Source organism: Cynocephalus volans, chromosome 1 (genome assembly GCF_027409185.1).
Source record: "Cynocephalus volans isolate mCynVol1 chromosome 1, mCynVol1.pri, whole genome shotgun sequence".
NCBI classification, from domain to species: Eukaryota; Metazoa; Chordata; class Mammalia; order Dermoptera; family Cynocephalidae; genus Cynocephalus; species Cynocephalus volans.
This window is the reverse complement of record NC_084460.1, coordinates 299864588-299876772: the sequence shown is the minus strand read 5'-3', so window position 1 is coordinate 299876772 and position 12185 is coordinate 299864588. Positions and strand designations below refer to the sequence as shown.

The 12185-nt window shown below is 59.4% G+C and overlaps 1 protein-coding gene across 2 annotated transcripts; it reads right to left on the bottom strand.

The window, feature by feature from the left end:
- Nucleotides 1-1220: 1220 nt before the first annotated feature.
- ERFE (erythroferrone) lies at nucleotides 1221-11995 on the bottom strand. Of its 2 annotated transcripts, none has more exons than XM_063112342.1 (8): nucleotides 10547-10696; nucleotides 8047-8169; nucleotides 6976-7078; nucleotides 5736-5971; nucleotides 5552-5660; nucleotides 5371-5461; nucleotides 4353-4431; nucleotides 1221-3260 (listed from the first exon to the last, which is right to left on the bottom strand). In XM_063112342.1, exons 1-8 carry the CDS (start codon nucleotides 10694-10696, stop codon nucleotides 3162-3164), a joined length of 990 nt encoding a protein of 329 aa, XP_062968412.1. In that variant the 3' UTR covers nucleotides 1221-3161. The 2 variants fall into 2 exon arrangements, with proteins under 2 accessions (XP_062968412.1, XP_062968420.1); XM_063112350.1 differs by lacking the exons at nucleotides 1221-3260; nucleotides 10547-10696 and adding exons at nucleotides 3712-4109; nucleotides 11712-11995.
- Between the last annotated feature and the right edge of the window lie 190 nt (nucleotides 11996-12185).

Genomic DNA, 12185 nt, shown 5'->3' with positions numbered 1-12185 from the left:
CTTCTTTAAGTTTCCATGCAAAAAAAAAAGTATTACAAAACATTACATAGTGGGAGCCCAGGTTTAGCCAGGAAATAGATCATGGAGACCCTCCAGAAACTACAGAATTCAGCTTCCACTGGTAACAAATGCAATCTTGGTGAAGGATTCTGTGGAGCACTCGGTTTAATAAAAGTCTCAAATCTGGATGCCCTGGGTGTAAAATGTGTACCTTCCTGATTTTTAGCAGTCAGGCTGCTGCTCAGTATGGCCTCTGAAACTCACCTTCCTGTCTCAGGAGTGTGCATGGAGTTGGCTCTGTGCTAGACCAAGGTCTGTCTTCACAGTAACACCTAAAAGGGGAAGGGGAACCCTTCTGTGAAAGACATAAAAGGATAAAAACAATGTATGATCAGCCTATTCAGAACAAACTCTAAAATAGTTTTTAAGCACTTGTTTATATATAAATCATGTATTAATTATTACTATAATTATTTTTTAGCAAAGCAGCTCTTAGATCATTTTGTGTAAATGTTTGGTTCAGGATGATGTAAGAGTCTAAAATTTTGCCTTTTCAGAATCTGTTTTGTAATGTTCACTGGCCCGCACCCAACACACATGGTCTTATCACCCAGTCAGTTCAGTTAGTGGAATTTGGTGTCTAGGCTACAAGTACCTCAGTGGTGAACATTTCATGCAAACCTTAGATTACTTCTGGGGATCTGTTGTATGGAAGCCATAAATAAAAACTGAATTTTTAAAAACTTCTGAGGTGTTGGGAGTGTTAAGGGAGTGTTAAGAGCCAGGTATCCATCTCTGCTTAAGGGGACATGGTGTACAGTGTGGCATCACTGGAGGAAAGAATCTCAGTGCCTCACAATCAGAAAATAGTAACAATTTATTTGGCAAATATCTTCCTATAGCAAACCAGGTGTCAGTCTGGACACTGAAGTCTGTGACTCATATGGCCTTAAGTGCCACTGCCTCTTATCTGAGAGGGGGTTGGCATTGTGGCTTCCCTGGCAGGGCACTCCCCAGCCACGTTCAAGGGGGTACAAAGAGCCCCCTTACCCATACACTGGAGGCCATCTCTACACCTTACCTTCCAGAGTTCACTCCTTGCCCACCAGTCTTAGTGAACCCAGGCTAAGGGATTCAGATTCTATGTCTTAAGCCCTTTGTTTTTATAATTTTGTGTAATCTCACAACACAATTCTTAAATACTTGAACCACTCCATAAAGTCAGTTACATAAATATATTTCACCTGGCAATATTATACAATAAATACTTCTTCAATAAATTGCTGTAGAACACACATTGAGAAAATAAAAGAGATGTGGCTATGTGGCTTTTTCAAGGGTAAAAGATAACTTCTGTAAAATATTTGTGCCCACTGCATACAAAGTGAAATCCAGAGAAAGGTGTGGCCATGCCTCCCCTTATCAAAGTGTGCGGGACACAGGGCCCAGCCAGCCCTGTCCTTCCTGGTAGGGTGGGTACAAGCCCTACTGAGAATCGGGCCAGGCCTGTGCCCAAGGGGCACAGAGTGGTTGGTTTGTGTATTATCGCGCTCGAGGGCCCTGCTTTGGGGGAGATTGATGCTGGAGTGTGGGGATGGAAGCCAGACCTGGGGATCATTCAGGCCTGGCTGTGGTCACCTCATCCTGAGGCCGTTATCCCCTTCTCTCCCATTCCTGAGCACCCTCAGGCCAGCGTGGTCCCAAGGAGGTCCTGTGGCAACAGGTCCCTTGTAGCCCATTGTGTGTGGGGGAAGAGCTGGGGTTAATGTTTCTTCAGCAGGCAGTGGGGGCCCTGGAAGTAGCTGCTGAAGGCCTTGTCGTCTTCATTACTTACTCTGGGGGCAGTCCTGCACTTTGGGGGAAATGTGGGAAGCTACATATAGGCAAGCTGCAGCCCTTTGTCTCCTCATGGGAACATTCTTCCCAACCCCCAAGTCCCATCACTACCACAGGAGCATGGCGGGCTTGAAACTAGCTTTCCCAAGGCCACTGTTTCTCGGCACCATCTGTCTGTGCGTAGAGCCACATTGCCACCCAAGTGGAAAAGATGCTTTGAAAGATCATCCCAGAGCCACTGGGCCCTGCTAGGTTGGGCCACCCCATGAAGCAGGAGCTATCATCCTGGGGGAAGCCTCTGCTTCACTTATTCAGGTGATGGGTCAGCTGGCTAAGCCGTTGCTAATCTGCAAAGGCATTCTAGATCTTTCTTTTGGTGAGGGGATCCTAGCAGGGAGTCAGAGCCTCAGGCGGCATAGAGAAAAAGATCTTGTTGGCCTCTTGAAGGTAAAAGAGAGCCTTGTCTGTGAAAGGACTTGCAGAGGAGAAGAGAGTAGCTCACATTTGGAAAGACAATTTGCAAGATGAACTTGTGAGTTGATCTTGCATACATCAGAAGTGGAAACAACTCCTGGAAGCTGGGCCCAAACTGTATGTCCCCCCATAAGCCTCTGTCCAGCGTCCCTCTGGCCCCTGAGGCTGCTGTGCTAAGGGTCCATGGCGAGAGTCTCAGGTTCTATAGTCACTGCAGGCCAACCAGCGCCCTGAGGTCCACAGGCAGGTGGAGGCCTAGTTGGCAGGGCGGCAGGCAGGATCAGGGAGCCCAGATGGAAACAAGGGGGAGTAAAAGGCTGTTGGCCATGCCAGCCCGGGCTCCCCTCTGCGCAGTGAGGACACACAGCTCGCTTCCCCTTGGCGGCTCCTTAGCCCTGTGCAGGATGACGCTCCTCCAGGGAGGGTCCTCGGCCAGAGCTCCCTGCAGTCCATGAGAAGGCTAACATGGAAAAGGTGGGCTGGGCCACCAGAAAGAAACTGCCATTCAGGCAAGCTGCCCAACAGGCCAGGATGGAGCCTGGGTCCACAGCTGGGGAAAAAGCAGTGCTCCTGGGTATGTAGAACATTCCCAGGATAACAGCCTGTAGGCTTTTCCCCTTCTAGAAGGTGGCATCCCAAAATAACACCCGGTTCAGAGACCACCTGCTTGCACGTCACCTCCACAGGCCTGCCTGTAGTGGCAGTCTCTGGGCTGAACTGTGGTGGCCAGGGTTGGCAGAGGTCCATGTGGGCTTCCTCCTGCATGTGGCCACTGCCACTCCAACACCTCTAGACACTGTTCAGACCCCCACTCCACTTGCCCAGCAAGAGGAGGGGCCTGCGGCAGCCGCTCACACACCCAGAAGGACAGCACTGAAGTGGGAGCCACTGCGCACTGTGAGAGAGGAGCCGCTGGCGTTGTCCAAGAAGACGGAGGTGTACTGCCCTGCCTGCAGGGAAGGACGCCCATCAGGCACGGGCTGGCCTCGCAACAGCAGGCCCTTATAGCCTGCAGATGCGCCCTAGGGGCCTGTTGGCCACATTCCCTCCTGCCCACTCTGCCCACAGAAGGGTCCAGACCAGAGAAGAACATGGCTTGCCTGAGGTCGCAGGGCAAGGGCTTCGTAGGCCTTGAACTGAAACCCAGCACCTTCTACTCTTCTTCCAGTGCTTTCTCCCCAGCACCCTACAGTTCACTTGTGGGGGAGCAAGCCCCTGCTGGGCCAGAATGGGGTTCAAAGGCCCAACAGGTTTCTGTGCGGCAGGCTTCTCTTGGAGCCTGTGATGGCTCTAAGATAGGTGGGATGGTGACCCCCATAGGCCTGGCGCCAGAGCTGTCTGGCAAGAGTCGTTTGTGAGACCAGTACTCCAAATGCACCAGCAGTGTCATAGCCCTCAGGGAACCTCCAGACAATCTGGCCTCCAGTCCTGGCTCTAAACTTGAGCAAACTGGACGAATAACAGCACCTACCTCAAAGCGCTGTGAGAACGAAACAGGAGCTGTTATTCCACACATTTGCACTTAGTTTTTTTCTTTTTTAGTAAATCTCACCTTTACATCAATTTATCTACCACCTGCCAAAATCCCCTTAGTGGCAGAAAGACCGTCTCCTAGGGTTTTGTGTTGGAAACAGTTACATCTCTGCCTTTCCACGGTTTCAATGGTCCCAGGTGTCATGATGTCAGCCTGGGGCACAGAACTGACCTCCACTCCCTCCCTCCACCATTTCCTCGCCACCATCCTCAGTATGGGATGCTTGAGAAGTCTGCAAATTGGAGACCGCAGAGCAGAGCAGCTCCTAAAGAAGACAGGTATCCCTGGGGGTTACAGCTGGAGTTTGGAGGAAAAAAATCTGGACATGAAGCCTGGTTCTGCCTGGACCAGCGTGAGTACTCGGGCGTGTCTTGGAACCTCAACCAAGCCTGGAGTCCGAGAGGGCTGTACCCAGTGATCCTGAGCACACACCAGTGCCTCTCGCTCCCCTGCTCCCTGTGACCAAGCCCAGGAGGTGCCCCTCCATGCCGGAGCCTGACACACGCACCTGCAGATACAGGACACCATTTACAGAGATGGTGAAGAGCTCGCTGCTGCTCTCCAGGCCCATGACAGCTTCCAGGGAGCTATGGCCAAGACAGAAATAGGGTGAGCCCACCCCCGTGACCCCACCAACACCAACCACAATGCAGTCACTTCCTGCAACGCTGAGCAAAGTGCCTGGTCCTGGCTAGGTCTTTTGGTGGAGGTGGTGTTGGAACTGGGTCCCCAAGAGGAGGAAAGACCTGGGCAAAAGGCATGCTTCGAATACAGGGAAAGGCAAGGCCGGAGCGCAAAAAGGGGCAGCAGAGGCCTGGCTCTGATGGGAGACAGGACATTGGCTGCTGCAGATGGAGGTGGGAGTGGGCAGCAGGCTCAGGCCTGGATATCCAGGGTTTCAAAGCCAGACTAGGAAGTGTTGGGCTTCATCCATTCATCCACCCTCTCCAACTATTTGCAGATCACCTGCCCTGTGCCTGGGGACCAGATGGTGCACTCTGGGTGTGGGGACACCAGCAGTGGGTGATCATCTGATCATGGGGAAGAAAGTGCATAGGCCAAGGGTGGGAGAGTGACTGGGGAGGGGCCTCCAGAGAGTGGTCAGGAAAGGCCTCTGGGGAGGTGACACGTGCATCAGGCCCCACCCTGGAAGAGAGTCCCGGTATGCCACGGGAGGAGACAGGAAGGACCCAGGAGGCTGGGAAGGGCCAGGCCTCCAGCGGCCTTCGGGGGGAGTTGGGGATTCTGGGCAGGGAATGGCTCGGGATGAACTGCCCCTGGCTGCTGGAAAGGAGGGCCTAATGGGAGAGAAATACACGGAAGACCGGGAGAGGGGTCGGGGACACCCAGGCCACAGTGGCTGGGGGGGATGGAGGAAAAGGGTCTGTCACGCCCGGCGACGCAGGCCTGGGCGAGGGCGGGATGCGGGAAGCCTGGAGGAGCCCGGGCTGTTTAACTGAACCCCGAGTTGGGGGAGACCAACGGGGCCGCGGCGTGGAGTCGGGGCTCGGGCTGGGCCCACTCACGCGTTGTGCTGGCACCGGGACTGGATGCAGATGAGCAGACGCAGGCGGTCCCGGGGGCGCGGCGGGCCCCGCCTCGGCGGCTCCGCGAGCGCTGCGAGGCGAGGGGTAGGGCGGGCACGGTCACGGGGCGCGAGGGGGCGCGGCGGGCGGGCGGTCCCCGCACCCACTCCCCGGGCCTCACCCACGTGCAGTGTGGCGGCGAGCGCGTAGAAGCCGGCCACGGGCGCCGCGTACTGGCCGCTGGTCAGGTTCAGGCCCGGGCCGCGGCGGAAGGCGCCCTCGGCGTCGGGCTGCGGGGCGCACGGACGGTCACCCCGCGTCCCGCCCGCCCCGGCGCCCCGCCCGGCCCGCGCGCCCGCACTCACCTGGTCGTAGCCGCCGAGCTCGTGCAGCGCGCGCCGCTCCACCGACACGTCCCTCCGCAGGCGGCCGTGGAAAGCGGCCTCCACGCGCGGCGCCCGCATCCCGGCGCCCAGGGGCGCGGCCAGCAGAGCCAGCACAGCCCCCGCCTCCTCGTCGTCGTTGTCCCCCGCGGTGGCCGGCTCCGCGGGGCTGTGCGCGCAGGGCTCGGGCTCCGCGCGCTCGCGCTGCCGCACCGCGCCTGGCACAGAGCGAGCGGTGGCCGAGCTGGTCTGTGCCCCACGGCCGAGGGTCTAACCCCGAACAACGGGCATACATGGGACGAGGGAGCAGCCCGCGCGGGTTTGGGGTTCAGGGCGACACACTCCAGAGTCCGCGGGAGACGCCCCCTCAGCCTGCAGAGTCTCGAGAAACTGCCTCCTCATCCCGCGCTGCTCTCGTTTCCCTTCTCACTTTGGCTACCGGGAAGCTCAGGGCAGACGCACGTTCAGCACCCAGGACCCTAGTTCTCCAGCCTCTACCCCCTACCCTACCCGCATTTGTTGAAAGAAGCTGGGTGTAAGTAAATAACTATCACAGCTATATTGAAAATAACACGGAGGCTATTCAAGCAGTTGAAGGTGCTATGTTTAAATGAACAGTACATTGAGTTGAAGGGGGCAAACGGCTACTGATAGTTCTTCATGATAAAATCAATTTTAGGAGGTCATGTGAGCCACTGCTCAGCAGCTGGCCAGTGGAGAGACATCCCTGGGCACAACAGCTCCCCTCAGCCCTGCTCACTCCCTCTGTGGCCTCCAGCTCAGGCTGCCCCAGCCCTGGCCGGGTGGTGATTGTGGGTTCAGGGCTGGGCTCCACCCTGTGCTGCCTGGATCCACTATCTTCTGGGCCCTCCCATGGGGCTCTGGCCAGCAGCCAGGCTGGGTCTCACAGCCTTCTCTGGCTCACCTGACTCCCGGGTGGGGGTGGGTGCCTACCAAACACTGAGTGGCCCAAGTTCACCTTCCTCTGAGAACCCTTCTTCTCACCCTTCTCCCCCCAGCCCCTGAGCCTTGGCAGACATGGGCTAGGCCAGGGCAGGGACCTGTCTCAGGCCAGCGCCATGGCTCCTGAGCCCTGCACAGAGCAGGTGTCTTCTCAGGTGCTAGCTGAAGTGCTGAGGTCTGCACCATCTCAGCTCCTCGGGACACCCTCCTGGCCCTGCTCACACCTGAATGTGTGCCCACATGGGCACACACCCCCTACCTTTCAGCAGCAGCTGGAACTCCTTCAGCAGTGTCTCGGGCAGGATGATGGGGCCTGGGGGGCCCTGGGGACCAGGAGGCCCAGGGGGCCCTGGCAGGCCGAGCTGAAAGGGAACCTTGGCAGTGAGCACATGAGGAGGCAGGCTGGGAACCAGAGGCGTGCCCTCTGCAAATTCTCGCCACTAAGAGGCAAGCAAGAGAGCTCCCTAGCCAGCCCCGGTGGGCCCTGACTGTCAAGCTGGAGGCCAGCTTCAAACTCCCCTGAGTTTCACTGGGTCAGTGAAAGCTGCCAGCTCCCAAGCCAGAGTGAGGACCACAAAGTGTTGGAGGTGTGGGGTCCCTGGGCGGTGGGGCTGGGGTCAGGGAAGGGCTCTGAGTGAGGAAGCAGAGGGCTGTGGCCTGCCCTGAGGCCAGGTTTCATGGAGGGAGGGAGACTCCAGGCCGCTTTTGGGGACTTGCATCTCAGGGTGTGGCACTGGGCCAGAGTCAGCCAACGTAAGCAAGTCCCTACTGAGCGTGGCCCAACACAGGAGCAAGGGAGTCCCCACAGGTAGGAGCTAGGGGCAGGGCTAGGTGGCTCAGGGGGCTGCGGCTGGTGGGCCAAGCCCGGGTCACAGCTCAGCCGGCAGTCCATCACTGGGTCAGATCCGAGACAAGGCGAGGCTGGCCCTCTGGTGGACAGGGAAGTCTGACACCCAGTGGGGCCCTCTTTGGGGCTCCAAGCAGGAGTTGGCCCATCGGGACCAAGCTCCAGGTCCCTGGTCAGGCCAGGCCCAAGACTGAGTGAGAGTGGGAACCGAGCAGCTGCCAGGCCCCTGTGCCCCCCACCCACTGGGAACCAGACTCTTGTGTCACTGCATTTGAGGGGTGCGGGGAAAATGGCTGGAACCAGGACCATAACTCAGGCTTGTGGGCCCTGGCTTGGAGCATTCTGTGTCCTCCGCTGCAGGTGAGGCAGGAGGAGTGGGCTGAGGAAGTGGTCGGGGGGGCACTAGTGGGACTGCCAAGGGTCACGGAGGCAGAGGCCCCGGCTCACACAGCCGCCACATGTGCTGGTGGGGACTCTGCTCACCTTCGGCTTCTTAGCCTTGGTCCTGCTCCGTCTCTTGCCATTGACACCCTTGTCACTCTGCCTGACGAAAAGCATCCAGGTGTCCCGGGGATCGATGCTGTGCACATTCTCAGTGGTGGGTTCCTGGAACACAGCCACCCAGCGGGTTGGTTTGCCTCACCTGGTGCCCCCTGAGGCGGGACACTGTGCATCAGGCGGTGACCACGTTCAAGACTGGCACTTAGCACCCTAGGGGCCCGGTCCTTGTCACCAGTGGTGCCCTCAAAGGCAGCACATCCCTCCATGCATCCCCTGCCCCCTCGCATCACAGAGGACGACTCCCAGGGAACAGGCCACACCAGGGCCTGGACTTTGCACTTGGGAGAAGCGGACTTAGGATGCAGGTGAGGGAGACAGGCTGCAGAACGCTGCGGCAGATGTGCATTCTGGACCTGCTGGGCCACAAGGCCCTACTGGCCTCCTTCCTCGAGATGAGCTGGAAGGTTCGCACTGACCTTGAGTCACTGGGAGGATCTGACCACTAGACCCGTAGGTGCTCAGGAATAGGTGACTGTCATTTTCAGGGACCCCAGCTACTAGCAGATCCTTCTGACCATCTCCCATAGTCAGAAACTCCAGGGAGGCAATTTCAGTCCTCAGGATCATAGGGCAGCCAGGGGGACCAGATGAAATGTCATGACTCAAGGCTTCTGCATAGACATTCATCTTCCTCAGCACTTCTGAGACAGTGACCCAAGCAAGGACAGGGATGCTTCTAGAAATATCCATTCCTGTGCAAGCTCCATGCTGACCACTCCCGACAGTGTGCAAAGTTCTGGAAGGAACCTTCCACAGAGAGGCCTTTGGCCCATTGGCCTGGGCTCCTGGCAAGGCTGCCAGCTGCGAGGGAAATTTGCCCAAGAGGACTTAGATGAGGTCATGGGTGCTGACTCCAGAGCCTGTGGAAGGACCCCAGGATTTTATAGCTAGCCAGGCCCTTTTGTCAGGGACAGACCCAGATGCCAAGTCACTGCCCTGTGGCTTCCTGGTCACTCTGTGGGGACCCAGGGCATTCCTTTAGGAGACTGCCTGCCAATGCACAGACCAGGGTGCTGTGGGGGGAAGACAGAGACGTCGGTGTTGGGGGAACCTTGGGTCGGTTGGAGCAAGACTACAGAATGCCCAGGGCTGATGGCACCAGCCTGCCAGGTGCTCTCCATGGGCACCAGGACAGGTGATTCCCCTTCACAGGCTCACAGTGCCCTCGGTGGAAACACGGGCACAAGGATTCTGCACACAGGCCAGGATGGGCATGCCGAGCTGACCCTCCCAGCTGGACCAGTGGCTTATGATAGACTGGGACCCCAGTTTGTTTTGGGGGGAGAGCCGAAACAGGTGGAGCCATGTCAATCTGGGAGATGGGCCTGCAGCAATGTGGGCTGGTGCTGGGCACTGCCCTGGGCAGCCAAGTTCTCCAGCCACGAGGGGCTCTCTTAGAAAAGAGCCTTGAAGCCTGAGGGGAGGCTCTGATGCCACCTCGACCCCCCAAAGAGGCTCCAAGACCAACACCCCACCTGGAAGCCCTCGAGCCCCCTCTCTGCTTCCTGGTGACCATGGCCTGACATTTGGCTGCCCTGACTGACTCCTGGGGGTAGGGGTGTGACTTCAGTTCATGGGAAGTGGCTGGAGGCTGTGTGGACAGAGGCCCCTACTAAGGGAGCCCCAGGGCTGCTCTTTAGTGGATGTGCTGTCGGCAACCCTTGGTTCTAAGTGGGATCCTGAGAGGAGAGAGGCCCTGGCCCGACCCTGCGCTGGGCTCTCACTTTGTGCTGCCTGTCAGCACCTTCAGAATAAGTGAAGGGCTGGCCTGAGGCTCACTTGGGAGAGTGACAACAGCACGTCAAGGGTTAAGATCCCCTTACCGGTCATCTTTAGGGAGAAAAAAGAGTAAGTGAAACCCAGCTCCCTTCCCCGTCCTGGAGCAGCCCTGACCTCCCTGACTGAAAGGCCCTACCCAGACTGGGGGCTCCTTGGGAGCGCCGCCAAACCCTCCCCAAGCGGACCTCCCTCTGCTCGGCAGCTCAGGGGAAGGAGGGCGCAGGGGACAGCCACAGGGCGCCCTCGCAGCCAGAAGCCACCGGACAGTCCCAGAGCTACCCGTCAGCCATCGCCGGCCCGAACCCCCACCCCACCCGCCCTTCCAGACCCGCAGGGAAGCGCGTTTTTGTGTCTCAGAGGGCACCGCACCGAATAGACGGGGTCACTTTTTCAAATACGCTCTTTCCAATTTCGAGAGAATCAAGTTTTCTACACTAATTTCCCAATTTCCTTCTGTCCCAAAAGAAAAGGGCATTTTCGCCGTCCTCGTAGAATTTTGCCTTAAGCCAAAGCGCTACCGCAGGAGGCAAGGTCAAGGCCGCCCTCTGCAGCCACCCGCTGTGCGGAGGGCGCGTCTACGCGGCTGGGATCCGCGCCCGCGGCCGGAGGTGCCCCCGGGGCCGGGGGAGCGCGGGCGTCTTACCGGCGGGCGGGCGGTCGGCTCCGCGGTCTCCGCGGGCAGCTCGTTCCCGGGCGGCGGCTCCTCGAGGGCGCGGCTCCCCGCGGCGGCGGCCAGCAGGCCCGCGCAGACGAGCAGCAGGCGGGCTCCGGCGGGGCGGCGGGCCGGGGCCATGCGGGCGGCGGGTCCCTCGCGGCTCCGAGCGCGGCGTCTCGGGCCTGCCCCGGGTGCGCGCCTTATAACGCGCTCGAATCCCCCGCCTCGCCCGGAGCCCGCGCGTCACTGCCGGCGCCCCCTGCCGGCCCCGCGCGGCTCCCCGCCCGGTCCCGGCCCCGGGGTCCCCTCCGCGCGGTGCAGCGCTTCCGCTCCCTCCTGCCCGGGGCGTCCTTCCTCCCCTCCCGGTCCCGCGGGGACCCCGAGGCGCCCCCTGCCGAGGCCAAGGCCTTCGCGGCAGTTGGAGCACGTCGGCGCGGGGAGGCCCTTTCCCGGGCGGGCACCGCTCCCCTCCAGGCCGGGCGCCCTGCGCGTCCTCCCCCTCCCGGGCCACGCCGCGAACCGAATCTACCCCGGGGCTGGGAGGATGGACCCCAGCGTGCCCAGGAGCCGGCTGCCCGCTGTGCACCACCCGCCGGGGCGCCGCAGGGCACCCCGCGCGCTCAGCGGGACCAGACCCCGCCGGCCTGACCCCCCGGGCGCCTCCCCTCACCCCAGCCTGGGCCGCTCCCCTGTATTCCGCACCGCACGACAGACGCCACGAGAGCGCATGTTGTTCACGAGTGGGAAGAGGCCCAGCTGGCAAGGCACCTTCCCACGGCGTGGACCCACGGAGGGATAGTCCCCTCCTGTCCTGTCGCACCTAGGCTGTGCCACCAAGAACAGAAAGGAAGTCCCAGAATCGGGCAGGTGGTGCCCCGTCCAGCCTGGGGGACGGGCCCGGGTCATGCCTCAGCCCGTAGCTCGCCTCCGTCACCCACCTTCTCTGGCACTCGTGGGTCGGTCCCCCAGCCGGCTGGGTGCCAGGCAGCGGGGTTAGAAAAAGCTTGGTATTGGATGTTAATTATTCCCAGTTATTCTGTCTCTTTTCCAGGAGGATGTGGGAAAGGTGGTGGAGTTGGGGGGTTTTAAAGAAAACACACCCTGCCCGCCCCGAGAATTCGTCTCCCTGGGGCCGAGAGTCCCACAGACTTACTCTGTGAAGATGTCATTCAACAGCAGGTTAGCACTGCAAACGGCAAGCTCTGCCTTCAAAACCTTCACAGACCTAAGGATGTCTCCAGTGGGTTTTCATTTCAGGGCCGTCGGAATGTCTGCTGAGAACTTCGTGGTGACATGCTTAGGCGCTGGGGCATGGGCTCCAGTGCTGTTCAAATTTGGTTTGGTTTTACTTATTCAGGGAGGTCTTATCCGTGGATTACAGGACACGGAGTGTGGGGTGTCCCCTTCACTGAAACCTGCAGTCTGCTGCTAGAGACGGGTTCCTGTCCCCCGGAGGTGCAACACTCTGTGAAATGTACCTTCCTGCTTCTGGAAAAGTATGTCCGCACCCAGCACCAAAGTCCATTTTCACAGGCCCCACCGATTAGCCCAGAGGGGTGGGCGGCGCGCCCTGGCACACACAGCCTGGGCAGAGCCGGCTCGGGTGGGAGGCAGGCCCTGTCGTCCC

Excerpts from the sequence above, each read along its gene's own strand:
- ERFE (XM_063112342.1), bottom strand. The coding sequence starts at position 10,696 with ATGGCCCCGGCCCGCCGCCCCGCCGGAGCCCGCCTGCTGCTCGTCTGC. Across the intron at positions 5,661-5,735 it reads AGCTCGGCGGCTACGACCAG|CCCGACGCCGAGGGCGCCTT; the intron begins GTGAGTGCGGGC and ends TGCGCCCCGCAG. Across the intron at positions 4,432-5,370 it reads TCCCGGTGCCAGCACAACGC|CTCCCTGGAAGCTGTCATGG; the intron begins GTGAGTGGGCCC and ends TCTTGGCCATAG.